At 40.6% G+C, this 10980-nt stretch overlaps 1 protein-coding gene across 3 annotated transcripts in view; it reads right to left on the bottom strand.

Annotated features, from left to right (window-relative positions):
- Positions 1–438: 438 nt before the first annotated feature.
- Positions 439–10980, bottom strand: part of aasdh (aminoadipate-semialdehyde dehydrogenase) — a 55990-nt gene continuing 45448 nt past the window's right edge. For all 3 annotated transcript variants that reach the window (XM_070869872.1, XM_070869863.1, XM_070869877.1), the window contains 4 exons: positions 8223–8386; positions 5327–5452; positions 3162–3293; positions 439–2079 (listed from right to left, as the gene is read on the bottom strand). In XM_070869872.1, coding sequence (XP_070725973.1) covers positions 1645–2079; positions 3162–3293; positions 5327–5452; positions 8223–8386 — 857 coding nt within the window. In that variant the 3' untranslated portion in view covers positions 439–1644. The remainder of the gene's footprint in view (positions 2080–3161; positions 3294–5326; positions 5453–8222; positions 8387–10980) is intronic.

The following is a 10980-nucleotide window of genomic DNA, read 5'->3' as shown; positions in this document are numbered from 1 at the left end:
AGAGCAACTCCTGGCCAAAATTGAGCCCACTATAAGCCCACTCCCACAGCTACCTGGACTACACTTTCTCCCACCGCACATCCTGTAAGAACTCCATTCCATTCTCCCAGTTTCTCAGTCTCCGTTGCATCTGCTCTGACGACACCACCTTCCACACTAGTGCTTCTGATATGTCTTCCTTTTTCCTCAACCGAGTACACACTGCAGCCACAGTGTGCCGCTGTAGCTGGGAGTGGTAGTTAAAGATGGGCTGCCGATCAAGCGGACTGGTTTGTCCTGGACTGTGTTGAGCTTCTTGAGTATTGTTGCAGCTGCACTATCTAGGTGGAGTAGCTTTGGGGAACTACCAGCAGAATACCAGCCTCTGATTGACTCTCATAGCTGTGGGTAGTTCCCCATTGCATTTACATGCTTAAAAAACACTGCACAAGTAAAAGGTTTACACAATAAAATAAGACATTTATTAGTTTCATCATTTTTAAACAATGAATCGGACGATAGTCATAATGAACTTAAACACCTAATTATTTTGCCCCACTATAATTCAGCAAGATTTCACTCCATGCAAATGATCTGTAATTTGCAGAAATTCCCCAAGAAAACTATTGATATGATTCCATAGGAATTAAGAATACACAACATAATTCATATTAATTTGCATACAACTAGCTTAAATGGTCTGCTAGGATGTTTTAAGATATAGTACCAATGATCAAAATGCTGAAATCTGTCTGGTTTCAATTTTTAAACTAATGTACATTTTAGCTTTGCATTAATATGAACTTTGATTCAAAGTCCGCTAGTCCCCGTCAGCTATTTTGATCTTTGCCTCACTTTTCGGAGAGTCTACAACAAACCAGGTTGTTTCTATTGCAGCAGCATCCTTTTAATTAAATATGAACATACAAAATTGACTGTTAGACCAGCTGATCCATCAAATCTGACAGATAAAAACAGACTTTGTAAGGTCCCACTGAATTTCTCCTACAATCAGAAGCAGGCACAGAGCAAAACTGAATGAGCAGACCGGTGTAATTCCCAGCCACAGAATATGGATCCAGTTCACTCCTCAAAGCTAATGGCTCAATAGAAATGTCTATTCACTGTTGCCATATTTGATAACAATACCCTGCTGTTAAGCTAACTGCCTGTACTACTTAACATAGCATCACCAATATAAAATAATGGTGTCATTAGGTTAGATCTTACACAAACCAAAAGTTTCAAGCTGGGATAAAAAAAAATGACACCAAGGCTAGATGAAATGGCTCTTATTCCTTAATTTAAAAATAAAACAATAACAGTCTCTGCATTTTGATTTAATATGGGTCTGGCTTTCCTTCCTTTTATGGACCATGTTTAATTTTCAGTCATGTCTGATAGGTCTGCTGATCCTTGGAGAGTTGCAAGATATTGTTCAAACCAATACCCTGTTTTGGCAGTTCCAGACTTTTCTAAGTAACCGTGTAGTTACTGACACCCTTTCCAGTGTGATTTAGATTACATAAGTCTTTGGAGTTGCACAAAAACCTGCAGCATCTCTGGAAGCAACTTTAGCTCAAGGACTGCCATTGCTTGCCCGTGGATAATTATAAAGGCTAAATATCCAGAATTAATCAGGGTCTCATAAAAAAGCGCATTTAATTATTGAGGAAACTGCTCACTTTCACCCAAGGCCATTTTTTTTTGTTCTGATGTAGACATCTCCAAACAATAGACATAGTTGTTTCTACAACCTACAATAAGTGTTTCTTTCCATACGACTGGTGAAGAGAACACCTCGCCTGGAAGGGAATATGAAGTAACCAATTCTCCTGTTGTAGCAACCAGGATCCACAAGTTTCCATCTGTAGAGATCACAGCAACTAATGTTCTATCATTAAGATCACAGTTGGTAAAAACAAATGGAACTGCATATACTTGATTGCTGGTTTCAAACTTCCACACGAGATCTCCATCTTCATTCAAGCAGTACACAAAACAGTCATAAGATCCACATATTATTTTCTGATTTGTTGCAGAAAAACTGTAGATGCACGGTGAAGAAAAGATAGGACCCCCAGTTGAGAACTGCCAAAACTAAAAATCAATAACCATGTTAAAAGAGAAGAACAAACTTGGATTTATATAACATATTTTATGTCCTCAGGACGTCCCAGGCGGCTTCAGTCAATGAACTACTTTTGAAGTGTCGTCACTGTTATTTTGTACTCAAATGCAACACAAAACAAGGTCCCATAAACATCAGTGAGATGAATGATTATGTTTTAGTGAGGTTGGTTGAGGGACAAATGTTGGCCAGGACACCAGGAGACCACTCCTACTTTTCTTTGATAACTGCAACTAGATCTTTTATGTGCATCTGTGAGGACAGACGGGGCCTCGGTTTGGCGTCTCATCCGAAAGGCGACACCTCTGACAGTGCAGCACTTCCTCAGTACTACAGTGAAGTGTCAGATTATGGGCTCAAGTCTCGGAGTGGAGATTGAATTCACAACCTTCGGACTCAAGAGGTGAAAGTGCTTGCACTGAGCCAAGGCCGACACCTGAGTAAATGAATCTAGCATGCTCTACAAAATTACAGCCAATGAAGTACTTTTGGAGTGTAGTCATTGTTGTAATGTGGGACACGTGGCAGCTAACTTGTGCACAGCAAACTTCCACAAACAGCAATGTGATAATGACCAGATAATCTGTTTTGTTATGTTGATTGAGGGATAAATATTGGCCAGGACATTGGGTATAACTCCCCTGCTCTTCTTCGATATAGTGTCATGGGATATTTTATGTTCACCTGAGAGGGCAGATGGGGCCTCGGTTTAATGTCTCATCTGAAAGATGGGACCTCCAACAGTGCAGCACTCCCTCGGCACCGCACTGGAGTGTCAGCCTAGATTTATGCACTTAAGTTCCTGGAGTGGGATTTGAACCCACGACCCTCTGACTCAGAGGCGAGTGCGCTATCCACTGAGCCACAGCTGAGCCAACCAACCTACTTTAGAATTGTTATACAAATTAGATACACCTGGAACAAAAAGACTTGGCACCTCGAAGGATTATTTAAATTTATTTTAGATATTAGTTTTAAAATTTGACAAATTTTATACAGATACTAAATCAAAATACTTGTTAGGTACTTAAATTGTCAGTTCAAATTGTACCTGATCACCATTATGGCTGAAGCATTGCAGGCTCCCATCAACACAACCAATGTACACAGACTGAGAAGTACACTGTGGTGAAGAAAATAAAGGCTTGCCACAGGAACGTTTCCAAACTACACTTCCAGTGTCCTGCAATTATTTAAAAAAAAAATCACAATCTAAATGCTGCTGTTTTTCTTTCCATATTCATAAATGTCAGCTGAAAATTGTTATATCTAAATTCCTTTCCATTTTTAAACATGTGAATGCATGTCATGTCCCTTATTTTATGCTTCTTTTTCATGCTGCTCATACATCCAAGTGTAGTTATTTATCGAAATGGAAGTTTGATATATTTGTCCATTTTTGTTCAGCCTCCTTCTTTTAGAAACATAGAAAAATAGGTGCAGGAGTAGGCCATTCGGCCCTTCGAGCCTGCACCGCCATTCAATAAGATCATGGCTGATTATTCCTTCAGTACCCCTTTCCTGCTTTCTTTCCATACCCCTTGATCCCCTGAACCGTAAGAGCCATATCTAACTCCCTCCTGAATATATCCAGTGAACTGGCATCAACAACTCTCTGCGGCAGGGAATTCCATAGGTTAACAACGCTGAGTGAAGAAGTTTCTCCTCATCTCATAGTCCTAAATGGTCTACCCCTTATCCTAAGACTATGTCCCCTGGTTCTGGACTTCCCCAACATCGGGAACATCCTTCCCGCATCTAACCTGTCCTGTCCCGACAGAATCTTATATGTTTCTATGAGATCCCCTCTCATCCTTCTAAACTCCAGTGAATAAAGGTTGATCCAGTCTCTCCTCATATGACAGCCCAGCCATCCCTGGAATCAGTCTGGTGAACCTTCGCTGCACTCCCTCAATAGCAAGAACGTCCTTCCTCAGACTAAGAGACCAAAACTGAACACAATATTCCAGGTGAGGCCTCATTAAGGCCCTGTACAACTGCAGTAAGACCTCCCTGTTTCTATATTCAAATCCCTTAGCTATGAAGGCCAATATACCATTTGTTTACTTCACCGCCTGCTGTACCTGCATGCCCACTTTCAATGACTGATGAACCATAACACCCAGGTCTTGTTGCACCTCCCCTTTTCCTAGTCTGCCGCCATTCAGATAATATTCTGCCTTCGTGTTTTTGCCACCTAAATAACCTCACATTTATCCACATTATATTGCATCTGCCATGTATTTGCCCACTCACCTAACCTGTCCCAGTCACCCTGCAGCCTCTTAGCGTCCTCCTCACAGCTCACACTGCCACCCAGTTTAGTGTCATCTGCAAACCTGGAGATATTACACTCTATTCTTTTATCGAAATCGTTAATGTATATTGTAAAGAGCTGGGGTCCCAGCACTGAGCCCTGCGGCACTCCACTAGTCACTGCCTGCCATTCTGAAAAGGACCAGTTTATCCCAACTCTCTGCTTCCTCTATCCACGTCAGTATATTATCCCCAATACCATGTGCTTTGACTTTGCACAATAATCTCTTGTGCGGTACCTTGTCAAAAGCCTTCTGAAAGTCCAAATACACCACATCCACTGGTTCTCCCTTGTCCACTCTGCTAGTTACATCCTCAAAAAATTCCAGAAGATTCGTCAAGCATGATTTCCCTTTCATAAACCCATGCTGACTTGATCCGATCCTGTCACTGCTTTCCAAATGCGCTGCTATTTCGTCCTTCATGATCGATTCCAACATTTTCCCCACTACTGATGTCAAGCTAACCGGTCTATAATTACCCGTTTTCTCTCTCCCTTCTTTTTTAAAAAGTGGTGTTACATTAGCTACCCTCCAGTCCATGGGAACTGACCCAGAGTCGATAAGACTGTTGGAAAATGATCACCAATGCATCCACTATTTCTAGGGCCACTTCCTTGAGCACTCTGGGATGTAGACTATCAGGCCCCGGGCATCATATGTTCAATGTAAACAGTATAAATTCAAATCACAGTTTATCTTGCCATATTGCGAATGACCTGAATTCTTTACAATGTCTTAACACTTTATAAGTTGCATTTACACACTATATATTTTTATAGAATTTGCATTATTTTGACAACTAATTAGGATGCTCAGATACACAGGCATAACATAAATTTATGAGGTGGTGTTATGTAGCACACACACATCATTTACTGATTACTTATTAACGACTTACTGGATTGACAGCTACCAATGATTCTCCAAGGGTTGCTACATAGAGTAACCGTGGTGATTTGTTTAAACAAGGAGTTGAGAACACAGCACCTCCTCCACAGTGCAATTTCCAGACACACGCTTTATCCTATACAAAGAAAGTAACAAGCCATTATGAATGTAAAGGATTTTAGTTATGATCAATGTTTCCTCTAAGTTTTTTTCGTACGTGGTCCATTTATATTTGCTGCACAAGTGCACACCTACGTAACTCAGGGGAAATTGTTGGTTATAATACTGAAAAATACTGGATTTTGCATCTTTAGAGTATCAATTAATTGTCTGTTTATAAATGATGACATAAGTTACCATTCAGCTTGAGAATTTTGACATGGAATACTATCTTAGGCAGATTGAATCATGCTCAAAATTAGCAGACAAAACTTCCTGAGCCTTGCTATTCACAATCTAGTCCCAAGGTCACAGGATTTAAATGTATGCTTCATGCAACCCTGCTCTGAGCATCGATAATAGGGAAGTAATATTATTTAGCACAGTAGTGCCTTCCAAAATTAGATACACACCTCTGTAATATTTCCCATCACTGTCCCAGCTTAGTCCATCTGTTGCTGAGACCCACATCCATGATTTTGCTATCTTCATATTCGACTATTCCATTGGTCACCTAGCCAGCCTCCCATTTTTCACCCTCCGTAAATGATAGCAAATCCAAAGATCTGCTGCCTGTATCCTGTCATCCCAAGACCCCTTCACCCATCAGCCCTGTGCTTCCAGTCCAGCAATTACTCAAATTTTAAAATTCTCACCCTTATGTTCAAATCCCTCCATCTCCTTCCCCTATTTATCTCCAGCCCTACAACCCTTCGAAAACTCTGCGTTCCTCCAATTCTGACCTCCTGCTCCCTTTGCCCCGCCATTGGCAGCCAAGCCTTCAGCTGTCTAGGCTCTAAGCGCCATAAATCTCTCTGCCTCCCTCTCCTCCTTTATGATGCTCCTTAAAGCAGGTAAGGAGGGGAAGGGGAGGTTATCTAAGTGAGGGGGGGGGGGGGGGGGACTGCAATGGGATGTATGGCTTCCTCTGCAATTCAAATGGGATTGTTTATAGCCAACAACATTGCCAAATTGTACATGCAGGGAGCAGTCAACAACCTCGCGCATGTCCCAATTTGGCCCCGACAAGTCCAATTCCAAACCACTATCATCTACAATTAGACGCTATAGCTCATTTTTTTTTTGCAATTGTTGGTCCCATTAGATTTCCACCTCCATCATTTGTTTTTTGCTCTTTCCCATTCGTTCTGTTTTACTCCACTGTTACCTAAATCTATCTCGAGTACAGAAGTTGATCAACAGTAGATTTTCAAAAGGTCTTTCATAAGGTACCCGATAATAGACTAATGAATAAGGTCAGAGCATGCGGAGTCAGGGGACAAGTAGCAGACTGGATAACTAGCTTGCTTTAAGACAGAAATCAGAGAGTGGGGTAAAGGGTAGCTATTCAGAGTGGCAGAAGGTGGGAAGTGGTGGGACTACTATTGTTCACAATTTATATTAACGATTTCGATTTTGGAATCAAAAACAATTTCTACATTTGTAGATGACACCAAATTGGGGGGGGGGGGGGGCGGGGGGAAAATAGCCAATACTGAGGAGAACTGCAACAAATTACAAGAAGACATTAATAAACTTGAAGAATGGGCGTATAATTGGCAAATTAAATTCCACACAGATAAATGTGAGGTATTACATTTCGGTAAGAAAAATGGGGAGGTCACATATTAATTGGAAACTATGAAACTAAGTGGGGTAGAAGAGCAACGGGATAAGAACATAAGAAATAGGAGCAAGAGTAGGCCAATCGGCCCCTTGAGCCTGCTCCATCATTCAATAAGATTATGGCTGATCTTCTATCTCAACTCCACTTTCCTGCACTGGATCTCGGAGTACAAATACACAAATCGCTAAAAGTACCGACACAGGTTAGCAAGGCCATAAAAAACCAAACCAAGCACTAGGGTTTATTTCGAGAGGAATTGAATTGAAAAGTAGAGAAGTTATGTTAAACTTGATCGAATCTTAGTTAGATCACACTTGAGGGAGTACTGCATACAATTCTGGTCGCCATATTATAAAAAGGATATAGAGGCACTGGAGATGGTGCATAAAAGATTTACAAGGAAGGTACCAGAAATGCAAGGGTATATCTATCAGAAAAGGATGAAGAGGCTGAGTCTCTTTTCTCTTGAAAAGAGATGGCTGAGGGGTGACCTAATAGAGGTCTTTAAAATTATGAAAGGTTTTGATAGAATGGACAGAGAGTGTTTCCACTTGTGGCGAAGAGCAAAACTAGAGGTCATCAATATAAGAAAGTCACCAAGAAATCAAATAGGGAATTCAGAAGAAACTTCTTTACCCAGAGAGTGATGAGAATATGGAACTCACAACAACGGGAATAGTTGAAGCGAACAGTATAGATGCATTTAAGGGGAGGCTAGATAAGCACGAGGGAGAAGGAATTATGCTGATAGAAAGACGGGAGGAGGCGTGAATGGAGCATAAACACTGGCATGGACTGGTTGTGCCAAATGGCCTGTTTCTGTGCTGTAAAACCTACCTTTTTCATCAAGTTTTGGTGACCTGTCCTAATATGTGGCTCAGTGTTTGATAATGCTCCTGAAGTGCCTTGGGACGTTTTACTATGTAAGGCACTATATAAATGCTAGTTCTTGTTGTGTAGAGAACATGGGAGTACATTACATGTGATTTGTATCATAATGAACGACAGAACATTTCTGACTAAAACAAATGTAAATTCTGATGTATGTATGTTTTCCAAAATCACTTATTCAAAACAGATTTTTAAACTGCAAACAAAGCAGAACTGCTGAAATTCTTACAAGAATGTCCAAAGCGTAGATGTGCTGGTCATGTGATCCAACAAAGACCAGTCCCAGATCAGGATCCACAATAGGAGAACTTTTCACTGAATTACCAGTGCAAAAAATCCAGAATGTTTCCCCATCATTGCCTTTTAGCACACAGACGGAGCCATCATAACAACCTGGATAAATAAATCACACAATATAATTACATCACTAAGACCTTTTCACTTAAGAACAATTTATACATGGAGAACTGAAAATGGAAATAACTTGTGTTGTGACAATGTTCTGAATCCCTAGATACAGTGGAGTGTTTACAACAAGTTGCATTTATATAGCACCTTTAGTGTAGTAAAATGTCCGAAATTGCATCACAAAAGCGTTATTAAACAAAGTTTGACACAGAGCCACATAAGGAGATTTTAGGACGTTGCAAAAGGTGCTATATAAGTGCAAATTTCCGTAACAGGACATTTGGAAAAGCATGATTCAATCAAGCAGGGTCAACATGGTTTTATGAAAGGGAAATCATGTTTGACAAATTTGCTGGAGTTCTTTGAGGATGTAACAAACAGGGTGGATAAGGGGGAAAACAGTGGATTTGATGTATTTGGATTTCCAGAAGGGATTCAATAAGGTGCCACATAAAAGGTTACTGTATAAGATAAAAGTTCACGGGGTTGGGGGTAATATATTAGCATGGATAGAGGATTGGCTAACTAATAGAAAACAGAGAGTCAGGATAAATGGGTCATTTTCCAGTTGGCAAATAGTAACTAGTGGGGTGCCACAGGGATCAGTACTGGGGCCTCAACTATTTACAATCTATGTTAATGGCTTGGATGAAGGGACCGAGTGTAATGTTGCCAAGTTTGCTGATGATACAAAGATAGGTTGGAAAGCAAAGTGTGAGGAGGACACAAGAAATCTGCAAAGGGATATAGACAGGTTAAGTGAGTGGGCAAAAATTTGGCAGATGGAGTATAAGGTGGGAAAATGTGAGGTTATCCACTTCGGCAGAAAAAAAAATAGAAAAGCAAATTATATTTTAAAATGGAAAAAAATTGCAAAATACTGCAGTACAGAGGGACCTGGGGGTCCTTGTGCATGAAACACAAAAAGTTAGTATACAGGTACAGCAAGTAATCAGGGAGGCAAATGGAATGTTAACCTTTATTGCAAGGGGGATGGAGTATAAAAGCAGAAAAGTCCTGCTACAACTGTACAGGGTATTTGTGTGGCCACACCTAGAGTACTGTGTAAAGTTTTGGTCTCCGTATTTAAGGAAGAATATACTTGTATTGGAGGCTGTTCAGAGAAGGTTCACTAGGTTGATTCCGGAGATGAGGCGGTTGACTTATGAAGATACGTTGGGCCTATACTCATTGGAGTTCAGAAGAATGAGAGGTGATCTTATCGAAATATTAAAGTTAATGAGGGAGCTTGACAAGGTGGATGCAGAGAGGATATTTCCACTCATAGGGGAAACTAGGGGGCATCGTCTCAGAATAAGGGGCTGCCCATTTAAAATTGAGATGAGGAGGAATTTCTTCTCAGAGGGTTGTAAATCTGTGGAGGCTGGGTCATTGAATATATTTAAGGTGGAGAGCGACAGATTTTTGAGTGATAAGGGAATAAAGGGTTATGGAGAGCGGGCAGGGAAGTGGAGCAGAGTCCATGTTCAGATCAGCTATGATATTTAATGGCGGAGCAGGTTCAAGGGGCCAAATGGCCTACTCCTGCTCCTATTTCTTGTGTTTTTTTCTTAGGGATAACTAACTTGTTGATCTTCCGTGGTGTTGCAGATGGCATGTTAAAGTCAAGTGCAGTATGCAGATCCATGTAGGGTTAGCGGGTGGGAGGGAAATTGAACCAAGGTGGGAGAAAATAAAAAAGGTGGAAGGGGGAGGAGGGAAGATGAGAGAGGAGGAAAGGAGAGAGGAGAGGTGGGAAAGGGGAGAGATGAGAAAAGGGGAGCAGGTGGAGAAAAGAGGTCAGTGGAGGTTTAATATATTTTGATGCCCTGACACATCCATTGTTTTAATATTTGAAATCAGCTTGAAAAACACACTTAGTATTCTGGGTATTCGAAAAGGGGAAGTAGTAGATTAAAATTCTGTCTAAGTTATTCCCTCACATATATTGAAAACAGCTCACTGCTATTTGTTGGTTCTGCTGCTTCTTCTGTTTTCAAGGATCAGAGCAGAGAAGCATCACAAATTGTTTGAGATATGTGCTAAATTTATTACCCTTTACCTGTAACGTGCCCTGCAGTCAGCAACAAAAATGAATTTTCTTTCATCATATTTTAGTTGGTATAAATATCACACTTGAGATTTGGAAATTCTAGTTTGTAACTAGGCTAATTCAGATTCTTGACATTGCAGTCAAATAATTCTATGGGCCCAAGTTTCGGCCTCAGTTGCTCCTGATTTTTTGGAGCAACTGGTGTAGAACGGAGTATCTTAGAAATTCAAATTCTCGGCATTTAGTTTGCTCCAGTTCGAGTCAGTTAGAACAGTTTCACTTTGGAACAGAATTTTTTTTTCAAAAGTGGGCGTGTCCGGCCACTTACGCCTGTTTTCAAAGTTTCGGCAGTGAAAACTTACTCCAAACTAACTTAGAATGGAGTAAGTGAAGATTTTTGTACGCTCGAAAAAACCTTGTCTACACTTTAGAAAATCAGGCGTAGGTTACAAATCAGGCATAGGGAATGGGGGTGGGTTAAAGGGAAGTTTACAAACATTAAACACTTCAGCTTTACAAATAAAGA

The sequence above is a fragment of the Pristiophorus japonicus genome, chromosome 2 (genome assembly GCF_044704955.1).
Source record: "Pristiophorus japonicus isolate sPriJap1 chromosome 2, sPriJap1.hap1, whole genome shotgun sequence".
NCBI classification, from domain to species: domain Eukaryota; kingdom Metazoa; phylum Chordata; class Chondrichthyes; family Pristiophoridae; genus Pristiophorus; species Pristiophorus japonicus.
This window is presented reverse-complemented; position numbering and strand designations above follow the sequence as displayed.